The sequence below is a fragment of the Xiphophorus couchianus genome, chromosome 8 (genome assembly GCF_001444195.1).
Source record: "Xiphophorus couchianus chromosome 8, X_couchianus-1.0, whole genome shotgun sequence".
NCBI lineage: Eukaryota > Metazoa > Chordata > Actinopteri > Cyprinodontiformes > Poeciliidae > Xiphophorus > Xiphophorus couchianus.
In genome coordinates, this window is record NC_040235.1 from 23,385,372 (window position 1) to 23,397,845 (window position 12,474).

General features: G+C 36.3%; 1 protein-coding gene across 2 annotated transcripts; it reads left to right on the forward strand.

Annotated features, from left to right (window-relative positions):
• Positions 1-551: 551 nt before the first annotated feature.
• Positions 552-12,173, forward strand: trappc13 (trafficking protein particle complex subunit 13). Of its 2 annotated transcripts, XM_028025106.1 has the most exons (13): positions 552-716; positions 1,764-1,832; positions 4,102-4,201; positions 4,280-4,364; positions 4,449-4,576; positions 5,364-5,436; positions 5,789-5,833; positions 6,136-6,153; positions 10,233-10,366; positions 10,462-10,660; positions 10,754-10,854; positions 11,534-11,681; positions 11,789-12,173. In XM_028025106.1, exons 1-13 carry the CDS (start codon positions 671-673, stop codon positions 11,894-11,896), a joined length of 1,254 nt encoding a protein of 417 aa, XP_027880907.1. In that variant the 5' UTR covers positions 552-670; the 3' UTR covers positions 11,897-12,173. The 2 variants fall into 2 exon arrangements, with proteins under 2 accessions (XP_027880907.1, XP_027880908.1); XM_028025107.1 differs by lacking the exon at positions 6,136-6,153.
• The last annotated feature ends 301 nt before the right edge of the window (positions 12,174-12,474 follow it).

Genomic DNA, 12,474 nt, shown 5'->3' on the forward strand with positions numbered 1-12,474 from the left:
AGCCGTATAGTTATGGTTTTGAGAAAGTCAATTGCGGCATACTAAAGCGGTGAAATAAAATACAGTAGGCTCCTAAACAGTCGATGTAGAAAGGATCAGAGGATTAAACAGGAGGGAAGAGATAATTATAAATAGAATACGAACTGGGCATAGTTTCCTAAACGGAACTCTTTTTAAGATGGGGAAACACCTTACTGGTTTATGTAGATGGTGTGATGACGTAGAAACAGTGGAACATGTTTTGATTAAATGTAGAAAATACGAAAGTCACAGAAGATTATTAAAAACAGAACTAGGTGTTAGTAGGGAATTGAAATTTGACAAGGTGATCGATCAGCTGAATAATATTGAGGGGAAAAAGAAGATTTTTCGTTTTTTAAAAAACACTGGGATTTTTAAGAGTCTTTGAGGAGTAGGTAGTAGGAGTCAATAGAGGGCAGTAGTGCAACATAATTGGATGCAAGCTGCCGTTAAAATCTAAAGAAGAAGAAGAAACAGTAGGCTCCTGTGTTTTTGTAGTTCACATTCTGGCCTGCTAGAGGCAATGTTCCATCATGAGACGAGGACGAAGAAGAGTTTCACTTCCTGCGGTGTCAAAGTTCGGCAGCTAGCAGATAAACAACCTGTTAGCCTGTTAGCATAGAGCAAAACTATTTTTTTTTCTGCGAAAATGGATGTAAATCAGGCAAAACAAGAACATTTACTCGCTTTAAAAGGTAATTACAGTTCTAGAACACACATACTATCTTTACAGAACAGGTTCAGTTGTGAAAAATAATTATTTACATCTTATCAGGGAGTTGTTTCTGCTTTCAAGTGCTAGTAGCGCTGTTAGCAATCTTTTAAATTGTTTAATATAAAGTGAGGTTTTCTGTAACTGTGCATGAGCTAATAAGCCTAGCCGTCATGGAGGGATGCCGAACTCATGAATTTGTCAAAATAGCGTCTGCATAGCTTTGCTTGTGAATCAGTTAGCTTAAAAATATTAGCTCAGAAGAGCTTATTGGTTCCTCATTTGACTTGTAACAAACAGTCAGTGAGACACAAACTGCGTCTCTTTGTATGTCCGTGTAAGAAACCAGATTTATAGCGGTGTGGTGCAAAGTTATTTTAGATGTTCACAGATGGTTGAGGGTTAATTATTGTAAATTATCACAAGACTTGACAGAATACAGAAGGTGTAGTCAGGTTGACATACACGCCATTATCCCCGGAGGTATTTTTGCTGTTTTATGCGTGTTTAGATTTAACAGTCTCTCTTTTCCTCCAAACATATCCAATTATTAACAAATGAAAATAGATCATTACCGAATACTCCATCTACATCCAAGTAGGTGAAAGTTTTCCATTTCTGCAAGACCAAGATTTTTTTCACTCTCCCATCAAGTTTGAGGGTCTTTATGAGATTTTTGGTTAAGCATTGAATTTGTGCAACCTATAAGAACAAAGATCTGTCCTTCTCAAGTAGACAGAGTTCATGTTCCTTCCATTAATTTACTAATTTTTCTTCAGGCTAATTTGACATAAAATCCATTGTATTTCCCCCGCATAATATGGGCTTATTACAAGTAATTAGTTGCCTTTGTGTCGAGGTTTTTGCAGTCTCACAAGCCTCTGTGTAGTTGTTTTATGTTGTTGCAGTGGTTATATGCATAAGAGAACATGTCACAATGTGAGAAGCTGTCTGTCTAAATTTTTTTTATGAAGGATCAACAATAACCAGAATGTGTCCCGTCAATAACCCAGACCGCTTTACTTTACAGTGATGCGGCTAACAAAACCGACGCTCTTCACAAACTTACCAGTGACATGTGAAGATCGAGACCTGCCGGGTGAGTCCACAATAACGAACCGGAGTAGAATTTAGTTTTCCTGTTTTGTTGTTATTGTTGTCTAAGATGATCTCTTCACCAAACACATCCAGAATTTTGAAGAATTGTTCGCCTTCATGCAAAGTGTAAACCATGGAAGGCTGCCAATAATAATAATAACAAAAAAAAATTCAATTAAGAACCATTTTGGTAAATGTTGGAATCAATAGTATATTTTAAATTATCTAGTGGCACAATTTCCCAACAAATGGCTTCTCACGGTACTAGATACAAGATAAACGGGTCCAGTTTGCTCCACGTTCAGTTCAGATCAATCCAAGTCATTTCAATAAAGTTAATCATTGGAAAATGGACAAAATAGTCATCTTTTTTTGTTGATTATATTAATTTTGTGCTAGTTTAGTGTTGAAGTAATACATAATAGACAAATCTGATCAATTACAAATGCCGACTGGCTTCGCAAGGCACAATTTAAACATTTTATGCTTTAAAAATGAGACACTAAAGCATATGCAATAACCCCATATTCAAAATTAATTACAGAATTCATTGTTTTAGTACACAAAATCATAATGTTACATCAAAGCGATCTTTGCTACACATAAAAATTCTGGAAATCTACTCATAGATTCACATTTTTGTCATTTGTAATGTATTTAAGGGATTTTTCAAAAAATAGCCACATCGAAAATGAAATGTACAATTTAAAACTCACCCCATTAGTTTCAATAAAAGCTTGCACATTGCATGTCTCATCCTGAAATTAAAATTTCTTATACCAGAGTTGCATGGTTAGAATATTGTGACTTTTTAGTCCATTGAGAGGATCACTACTACATCAACCTGTTTTTGTTTTGGAGCAGCAGTACGGGAGACCGAAGTTCAAATATGAGGAAAACCTTCAAAGTAAAAACATAAACCTCTAAAACTTATGTAAGAAGTTATTTAGATGTAACCGAATCTCTAATAAATCAATCACCTCCGCAGTTTCTCGGCGTGGGGTCAAAATGTTTGACTGTTATCCGCCTCAGCGCTTTTTTTTTTTTTCTTCCTTTGAGTGAAGTGCAGCTTTCCGTGGCACACTGGTAACTGAACACCGCAGAAACCATAAATCTTATTGACATTTCTGGGTAGCTTCTCTATTTTTATAAGAAGCAGTGAAGTGAAAGTGTATGTTCAACTGGCTAAAGAGAGGCTGGTGGCATTTCACACCAACACTACCAAGCTTTCCATTTGTTTATACGTTTTTACTTGGAATACCTGTAGATTTAGACCGATTTGGGGATGATCTTGTGGATAATATAACAATAGATATATAACTTAATTACAGTAATAGATATTTAATTGAAAAAGACTATTTTTCTGTGGCTCTGCAGAACATTCTGAAGAACGAGTCCGTTTCATAACTGATTTCTCGATTTTTATATTTAGTTTTGTTGGTGATTTCAGGTGTTTAAGGTGCAACATTTGCTTAGTAATGTTAATAATTATTAACAATTAAGAAAATTGGATATACTTTGATGAACAAGCTCAACATATTATGTGGCTTTAAAAAAACACAAATTCTCTCTCGTTCTATTTTTTCTCACCTCTTGATTAATAAATAAAAATAGAATGGAAACATTTAAAATGTCACCCTTGTTGATTTTTTAAAAGCCTTCATAAATCTCCCATACAAAGTTGGAGGATGCACAGTTGGATCTACAGTTTTTAATGTCTTCTGCATAATTTCCACAATATGTAACGCTGAGGTTAGAGTCAATATACCCATCTACACCAACAAAGTTTTTCTTTGATAAAACTGAAGCTGCTGTCTTATCATGTATGACAGCATATTAAAATATTGCATATACCAAAGGTCTAAATATTAAGAAATCAAAATGATTTGTGGGATATGGTGTTGTGTTATGCCCTTGAAGTTGCATTTGACCCATACTGGTTAGTATAGTGCATGTTTACTGGGATTTAGAGTGTAAATCAATGTTCTGACATATTAAAACAAGATATGTTAGCTTAGCTGGATTTAAGACTCAACTAACCATCAACAAATTAAATTTAAATGCTCTGAGTGCCACCAACTGGTCAGGTAATTATTACTTGAAGTACCCAGTAGGCAAATGATAATAAAGAAAACCAGTATAGTCATGGTTTACAGGTGTGCGCCAGTATACCATGATTATTCCACCCGTCACTTTTTGCTTTAGTTCTCCTGTTTTCGTGTAGCTCTCGCTGGACGTCGGCCCTTTTAAACTCGGTTGTGTCCTCACAGGGGATTTGTTCGCTCAACTCATGAGAGAAGACCCTTCCACCATCAAAGGAGCAGAGACGTTAATGCTGGGAGAAATGCTTACTTTACCACAGAACTTTGGGTAATAAAAGGTTTTCTTGCGGTGCTTTTGATTGGAATGCAAATTTGTTCAGCCCGTTCCCATCTTTGTATGCCTTAGGAATATTTTCCTTGGCGAGACCTTCTCCAGTTACATCAGCGTGCATAACGACAGCAACCAGGTGGTAAAAGACATTCTCGTGAAGGTACTGGAACTCTTCTACACGATCCCTGAAGCCTTTAATCGTTGCTTTTTGCGTTTTCGTGACGCGTTGCGTTGTTCACAACAGGCCGACCTGCAGACGAGCTCACAGAGGCTCAACCTGTCCGCGTCGAACTCGGCAGTAGCTGAGCTCAAGCCTGAGTGCTGCATTGACGACGTCATTCACCATGAAGTTAAAGAAATTGGAACACACATGTGAGTCTGTTTCACTAAACTCCACATGTTACATTTGTCTAAACCAGATCGGAGGATATGACACCTTTAACAGTGTTTGTGTCTTCTAAAATGTAGTTTCTAGGGATGCACTGATCCACTTTTTTCACTTCTGATGCCGATATCTGAGGTACTAAACCTGAATTGACTTGAAATGTTTCTTTTTTTTTAAAACACAGACATACTGTAAGTGAACATAAATAGGCTGAGTACTTTGGTCAAACACGTAAAAAATAAACTCCAACAAACCCTGTTTCAAATGGCGCAATTAGGAATTCTAAATATAATGATAAAGCTTTGCGTCGCTCAAAGCACAAAGCATAGAATTAGACTGTATAGATTTGTCTAAGCCTGTCAAAATTAATTAATTGAAGGCCAATGTTGTTTACAGAGGTATCACAATCTATTTTCAGGTTGTGTGTGGTTTTTATTTCCATTTTATTTATTGTTTTTGCTTGTTGTGCTTTATCTTGGATATTTAAAATATCTTCCAGTTCCACTTTAAATTGTTCTATGCAAAACTAAAGTTTGTTGGTCTTTGAGAGGATGAATTTGAAAATGGTCTTAAAACAGCAATATTATTGTTCATCGCAATAATTACTGAGATAATTTATCGTCCAGCATGCCTAGACCTGTCACCGATACACGATCCAGAATTTGTATTCAATGTTTGGACTGATACAGGTATTAGTATCAGATTGGTGCCTCTCTGGTGCTTTCCAGGATAAACTGTGCTAACTTTGAAACTTGCTTCTCTTCCTACCCACAGCTTAGTGTGTGCGGTCAGCTACACCTCTCAGTTTGGGGAGAAACTCTATTTTCGGAAGTTCTTCAAATTCCAGGTGAGATATATTTGAACGTTCTCGTTAGCTGGCAGCGGTGAGATCATGTGCGGCCTTGGAGGAGACTCGAGAAATGCCACAGACCTACAGCAGTGGAAATGCAATTACCCATACCCACCTCTGTAACCCCCTCCCGCGCTAGCAGTCATCTGCCCTCACTTTGGGAATGAGCTGCAGTCTTGCTCTCTTCTTTGTAGTGTAATTTCCTTAAGTCTCAACAATGAGTCGGACTCAGTTTGATTGTTTTTCTCACTGAACATCCTTTTTTGTTGTTGTTTTGTTTTTCTCCACCCAAATGGAAGCGCAGTGTGATAAAGCGTCAGTGTTTAGTTTCCAATCTATTTTCAATCAGGTTTTGAAGCCGCTGGACGTGAAGACAAAGTTCTACAACGCAGAGGTGAGTGACACTCACCATCTCTGTTACTTACCATGCTTTCTACCATATTTCATGCATTAGTTCGGAACATATTTCCAGCTTCTATTAGAAGCGGTTAGCTTTGGATTAGCTCTACTTAAAAACACTTGGAGATGTCAAACCGGGATTTTTTTAAGTAGAGGCCTGATTTTTTTTTCTCCTTTTCCTCATTTTATTAGCTTTTTTTTTATATATACATATATTCAACTGCATATATTCATTGTCACCAACTTTTTGCATGTAACCTCATTCATTATGTCTTGTATTTTTATTTTCTCCATTAGAGTGACCTCAGTTCTGTGGTAATTCCTTCTTCTGTTCTCATGGCTGAACATTAGCTTCTCTTAATCCTTACCGGTCCTGCAGGACCGTTGTCTTTCCGAGCCCACAGAAAGGTGCAAAGTAAAAGAATGGAGGCTAATATTTGAAATCAGTGTTGATGCCAACTCTCCACATTGTTAATAATAATAATAATTTTTTTTTAAAGTCTACACCCATTGTTTTTCCTGTTACCCTTTCTGTGGATGCTCATGCTTTCTTGCACTTACTCTGCACAGGGGTTGGAGTTAAAAGCTGAAGTTTGTGGTGTTGGATTGTTTATGGGTTGATTACGTATCAAATCACTGAAACAATATATATATTTTTGATTATTCTTCATGCTAATGATTTCAGTATGTCCACAAAGCAAATATGAATTCTGTAACATGTTTTGATTCTTTCCCGTAAACCGTGAGGTTTCTTCAGAATGGCTCTGCATGCAGCAGACTCTGATTTAAATTTTTTTTTTTTTAAATAATGAATTAATTCGAAATGGTTCACAGTCAGATCCTCTGTTTTGAATTGCAGGCATGAACTAATCTCTGCTTTTTCCTAATTGAATTTCATTGTGTACGGTAGAGGTTGCACACACAAAGTGACAACTGGACACAGTTCTGCTGTTCCCAAAGCATCAACTTTAGCGCCATAAAAATCACAATCCTTTAGAAGCAGCGTTTTGAGAAAAAAAAAATCCTCGTATTTTTTTTAAATGTAGTTCAATAAAAGTAATTTTTTAATTTTTATGATTTTTTTTTTTTTTGCTTCAGGACATTCTATGCTCCCGTTACAACCGTAAAACCCAGTCTTACAGCAATTGCTACTCCTAAAACAAGTAAGTACTGTAAGTAATCAGTGTCTGCTTGAGTTTAAAAAACATAATATGAATCCTGCTAGTTATAGCTCCTCTAGAGAAATAAAAGCACAATAAAAATGGAGTTCAGAAATCAGCCATTAGTCTGGGGCATAAATTGTTCATCTTTTAGCAATAATAACTTAAATTCAGATTACCAGATAAGCAAAAGATAGCGGATCAATTTTTGTTGCTACGGGCCTCCAAAGCGGTCTGAAAAAAGCTTGAAATTTTTTTTCTTCTTGCTTTTAGTATTTGTCGGGTCTGGTTAAGTATTTAGAGAGACGAAAATAGCATATGAGGGAATCTTCGACTTTCTGAGATCAATTTCTAGTTCTGTTACCTGAAAGATAAATGTATTTATAGAACAGAAGTATTTTTACTGTTATCTTTATTCGATTTCCATCCGTTTTCTTTATATAGACACAAGCGAACAAATCACCAAATAAGAAAATCTATTGATAAACATTCTTCAAACAGCTAAAAAGGACAATTTCACAGCTTTTTTTCTGCTGACCAGAGTTTTAAACTGTACCTGTGTGTGCTTTTAAAACAGTGTCTGGGTTGGATACCAAAATAATATAAAACAAAATATTATTTTACATCTATAGAAACAGAAAATATTTATGAGAATAAAAAAAAAAATAAACTCAATCTAAATATATTGCAATTAACTCAGTCCAGATTTACGGAAGTGGTTGGTTATCAATTTCCTGAAACATTCTGTGGGGCCAACGGTGAGTTTTAATCTTCTTGTATGCAACCTCATTATTGCAGTTTATGTTGTTTTACTTTGCATTAAATAAGTAAAAAGAAAAAGAAAATTGGAATATTGCGCTGGCAAACAAAAAATGGCCAAATATTTGATGCTTTGGGTAACCTGCTTACCGAGTGGTCACCATCACTGTGCAGCCTCTCCTTTTCATGCAGCTCAGCACTTGTTACTAACATGTTGTTTAAAAAAAAAAAAAAGGTACACTGAGCAAATATGATAGAATATGATACATGTTTCTGTTTGGTCACTGGGTCAGGTTTATAAATATTTCCTGAGTGACCCTCACATCACCTTAAGAACAGCTCAAAGGATAGATTCACATTTGTTTGCAGTGTGTTATTGCAAAATCACATACCAAAGAAAGCTTTTCTTGATTATTTTCTACCCAAAGTTGTCAGGAGCAAAAATCATGAAATTTATGCGCAAATGAAGTTCATACTACACAAGAATACGTAGTATATTACAAAATTAAGCTTTTATTTGCTTCTTGCACAGTAAAAGCAATTTTTGGAAGATTGCAATTGCTTGCTTGTTTTTTGTTCCCAGTAAACGACCCAGGTAAACTTAAAAAAACCCCTGCTTTGTCTTGTTATTGAGGGTTATACCCTTTACCTCATAAAATAGGTCTTAACCAATCGTGTCTAATAAAGGCAAGAGGAAAATTACTGTAACATGTGCTAGAGATGCACAGATAAATATGTTGTCGACTGGAAGTGACCGATTTTCAGAGCAGTCAGCCGTGTTAACAATATGAAAAAGACCTAAAAGTTCTTAAAACTGAGTTTAGAGGAACCAAAGAGATGCAAGAACTTATTGCGCAAGACACCATGACATTCATTAGGTAACAGGAAGGCTAAATGTAGCACAGCAAATTAGATCTTTTTCCTTCTTGTTATTATTCTTCCATCTCAACGTTCAAATGTTGGAAATGTTGGTAGTCATTAAGAAATCTAAGAGTTGAGGGAAGGATTAACAACCCATGGCGATAAGACGTGGCGATTGCAGTCTTAGTAATGCTAGCTGCTAGGGCTTTTGTAAACAAATATTTTAGTAATCGAGTAATCTGTCGATTATTCTTACAATTAATTGAGTAATCTGATAAAAATATTTATCAAATAAAATATTGGGAAATCTGGCACACCAGTGTTTCTATCAGATCAATATCAGTCCAATTTTTTATATTTGAGCTTCCCTAACAGTTACTAATAATAGCTCACTTTCTAAGTTAACCTGAAATAATACAAAGATCTGAAATTATATTCAATTCAATAATAAAGAGGTAAGCTCACAAATACGCTTATAAAAAATGTCTATTCTCCAGCTTTTGGTTTATGTATTCATCTTCAGTCAGTTTAATAGATGAACTCTCACAGACGAACGTAAGTCCGGGGAGGAGGACGACCAGTAGACAACGTACCGGGCGGGGGTGGAGCAATAAGGGATATTTACGGCACCTTCGTTCGTCACACTCAGAAACTCATCTACAGCTCCGCCACCCGTTTGTTCAGACCGGGATAATATGAAATTTATTGTGCGGTTCGTCCGTAAAGTTACACTTAAACTTTAACCATCAACTTACTCAGTCACCCGCCGTGTTCAGTCTATCTGCTCATCTGTATAAATATTCCCGCAGCGCTCTTCCCGCCTTTCGCATTGAACCAGCAGCTCCCGAGGAGAAAAGCTGCCGTACTCCAGGCATCGCGCCAGTCATTTTAAGGATGTTTATTGGTCTCCCAAAAACGATGAGGACCCGGGTGTTATCATCAACCAATAAAAACCCCCACGGGCCAAACTTGAAAACTGGACGTTATGCCGCTAAACTTAGCTTTCGTCAACAACTCAGAGGCGGAAGTCAGAACTTCGTGCAACGCAAATAATGTTCCGGTCGGAACACGGTGCGCTACATAAGAAAACATAAATTAACGCTTGGAGTCAGGTAAATTTTCCTCGAATCATTCGAGGAATCGTTTCAGCAATACTAGCTGCGCTAACTGCTGTTACTGGAAGCTAAAAACTTTAAAGTAGCTGCTCAGAGTAGCTGCTCTGTAATATGTTTTTCCTTTGTTTCTAGTTATTAATAAAATCGTTTTTTCCATAGCTACCGACAAGTTCTATGTTTGTAAAGTAAATATTGATGTGCTTGAATCTTATAATTCCTGGAAAGGAATCAAAATAAGCTAATGTTAATGCTAGCTGGTCAAAGCTTTACAAAAAAACAAAGATGGGACATTTGGCCTCAAAATATTTCTTGTAGCTTCTGAAATTCAAGTAATTTTTTTAGTGGTATTGAAAAATGGGAACTTATCCTTTGAGATAGTGAGTTAATGCTAAAACTAACCTTACGTAGCTAATGTGTTGCTCAGTTCACCTAGAACAATATGTCACTTTATGGCTACAGAGAAATATCAGTGTAAACTTCCAAACCTTCTCTGTTATAGACAGATGAAGTGTTTTTGGAAGCCCAGATCCAGAACATCACCACCTCTCCTATGTTCATGGAGAAAGTATCTCTAGAACCCTCCATGATGTACAACGTTACAGAGCTCAACTCTGTCGCGTCTGGGGACGAAGGGTAAAAACACTAGCTCTTTTTCTCCTGAGTACAAAAGCCAAAATAAAAACAGCAGAAGTATCTTAAATGCTCACTAATGGTTTATCGCCCGGCAGAGAGTCCACGTTTGGCAAAATGTCCTACCTGCAGCCAATGGACACGCGGCAGTACCTGTACTGCCTGAAGCCGAAGCCGGAGTATGCGGAGAAGGCCGGCGTCATCAAGGGCGTGACCGTGATAGGGAAGCTGGACATCGTGTGGAAGACTAACCTGGGGGAGAGAGGGAGGCTGCAGACCAGTCAGCTCCAGAGAATGGTACCAGTCTATCCTCCTTTATGGTTCCCATCTCGCCCATATATTGTACTCTGTTATTGCGTTCTGTTTTACTCCTGTTTGTGTGTCTTCCAGGCTCCTGGATACGGAGACATCAGACTGTCTTTGGAGGTGATCCCTGACACTGTAAACCTTGAAGAACCCTTTGACATCGTCTGTAAAATCACCAACTGCAGGTGCATAAGATCTTCCATAACCCTCATAATAACTTATCTAATGTAGTGAAAGAGTTTTTGTCCCCCAAGGGTGATTTGATCTTTAAGTCACTCCATCAGGTGGACCAAAATATAAAGTTATAAAGAATTTTTTGTATCTTAAAGGCCAAAATGAAAATAATTAAAATAAATAACAAAATTACAAAATAAAATCAGGCAAAAGAAACTATTTTCCAAATCTTATTTCAGTATACCGGTAGAACTTATTAAACATTATTCAAAAACTGTAGGTGTGTCTATGTCTGGTGTTTTTTTTGTGTGTTTTTATATATATATATATATACATATATATATATATATATACAACAAGCTTGTTCATTGAAGCTACTCACAGTGGGTAGAAGATCTGGAAATTTTAAGAGTAGTGATACTTAATAAGATTATTCAATTAAAGTAAAAAGTACAGCGCAGTAAAAATACTCCTTAAAGTATTTATTTCCTCAAAAAAATTACTAAATGTAAATAAGTAAATGTAACTACTGTAGTTACTACCCAACTTTGATTTATATATTTATTTATTTTTGCTTTTTTTTTTTCACACTTAAGTACATTTTCAACAAAGAAATTCCTAAGCGGACAAATACTTTTTCTCAACCTGTTACGACCCAAAAGCCTTAGCTGACGTCCTCCCTTGTTGTAGTGAAAGAACCATGGACTTGGTGATGGAAATGTGCAACATGAGGTCGATCCACTGGTGTGGAATATCAGGACGACAGCTGGGGAAACTCACCCCCAGCGCCTCCCTCTCGCTGCCGCTCACCGTCTTCTCCTCTGAGCAGGGACTGCAGGTACGATCCAAACTTCCTGAAGCAACATTATAATCCTGATTGTTTTTGTTGTTTTTTTTTTTTTTTTGCTTTTTTAATCATCTCATGTTGTCTTTCATTTGTTTCAGAGTATTTCTGGACTGAGACTCACTGACACGTTTCTAAAGAGGACATACGAATACGACGACATTGCACAAGTGTGCGTGGTGTGTCCGTTTATGAGCAACGAGTGCTAGATGTTTTACCAACTTTTTTTTTTTTTTTTGCATTTATGGATATGAATGGACCAACTATGGAATTCTGCACTAATATTTCACTTTTTTCAACTTAACGGGATGATTCTGTATTTTAGAAGAATTGTGAATAATATAAATTGTTTCCTTTGACAATAATCATGTAAATGTGTGTAAGTTAATAAATTCAATGTAAACTTTGAATCTTCTACCGATGCTAACATTTACAATGTTATGATACTCTGGTTTTTGCTATAAAACTGTTAAGACATCCACAAAAGTATTTAATTTAAAGCCTATTTTCTTCATTTTGAATTATCATTATTTTTCTTTCATGTGTAAATTGAGACACACTTCTATAAGGAGAAACTTCAATGCAGTCATATTCAACAATATGTCAATCCAACTGGTTTGTTTGCAATCCAACATAACTAAAAATACTTTGATTTATTTACTGGACCTTTCAAAAAATTATTTGCTTGGTTTTAAAAATATTTTTACAATTAAACTAGCTTGGCATGTTGTGCTAGACATGTAGCAAACATGTGGAAGGAGATGCTCAGATGAGACCAAAAAGCAAC

Bases quoted from the DNA above. Each gene is read 5' to 3' on its own strand.
- trappc13 (XM_028025106.1), top strand. From the start codon at position 671: ATGGATGTAAATCAGGCAAAACAAGAACATTTACTCGCTTTAAAAG. The intron at 5,437-5,788 runs GTGAGATATATT...ATTTTCAATCAG, and splicing joins GGAAGTTCTTCAAATTCCAG to GTTTTGAAGCCGCTGGACGT. The intron at 10,661-10,753 runs GTACCAGTCTAT...TGTGTCTTCCAG, and splicing joins CCAGTCAGCTCCAGAGAATG to GCTCCTGGATACGGAGACAT.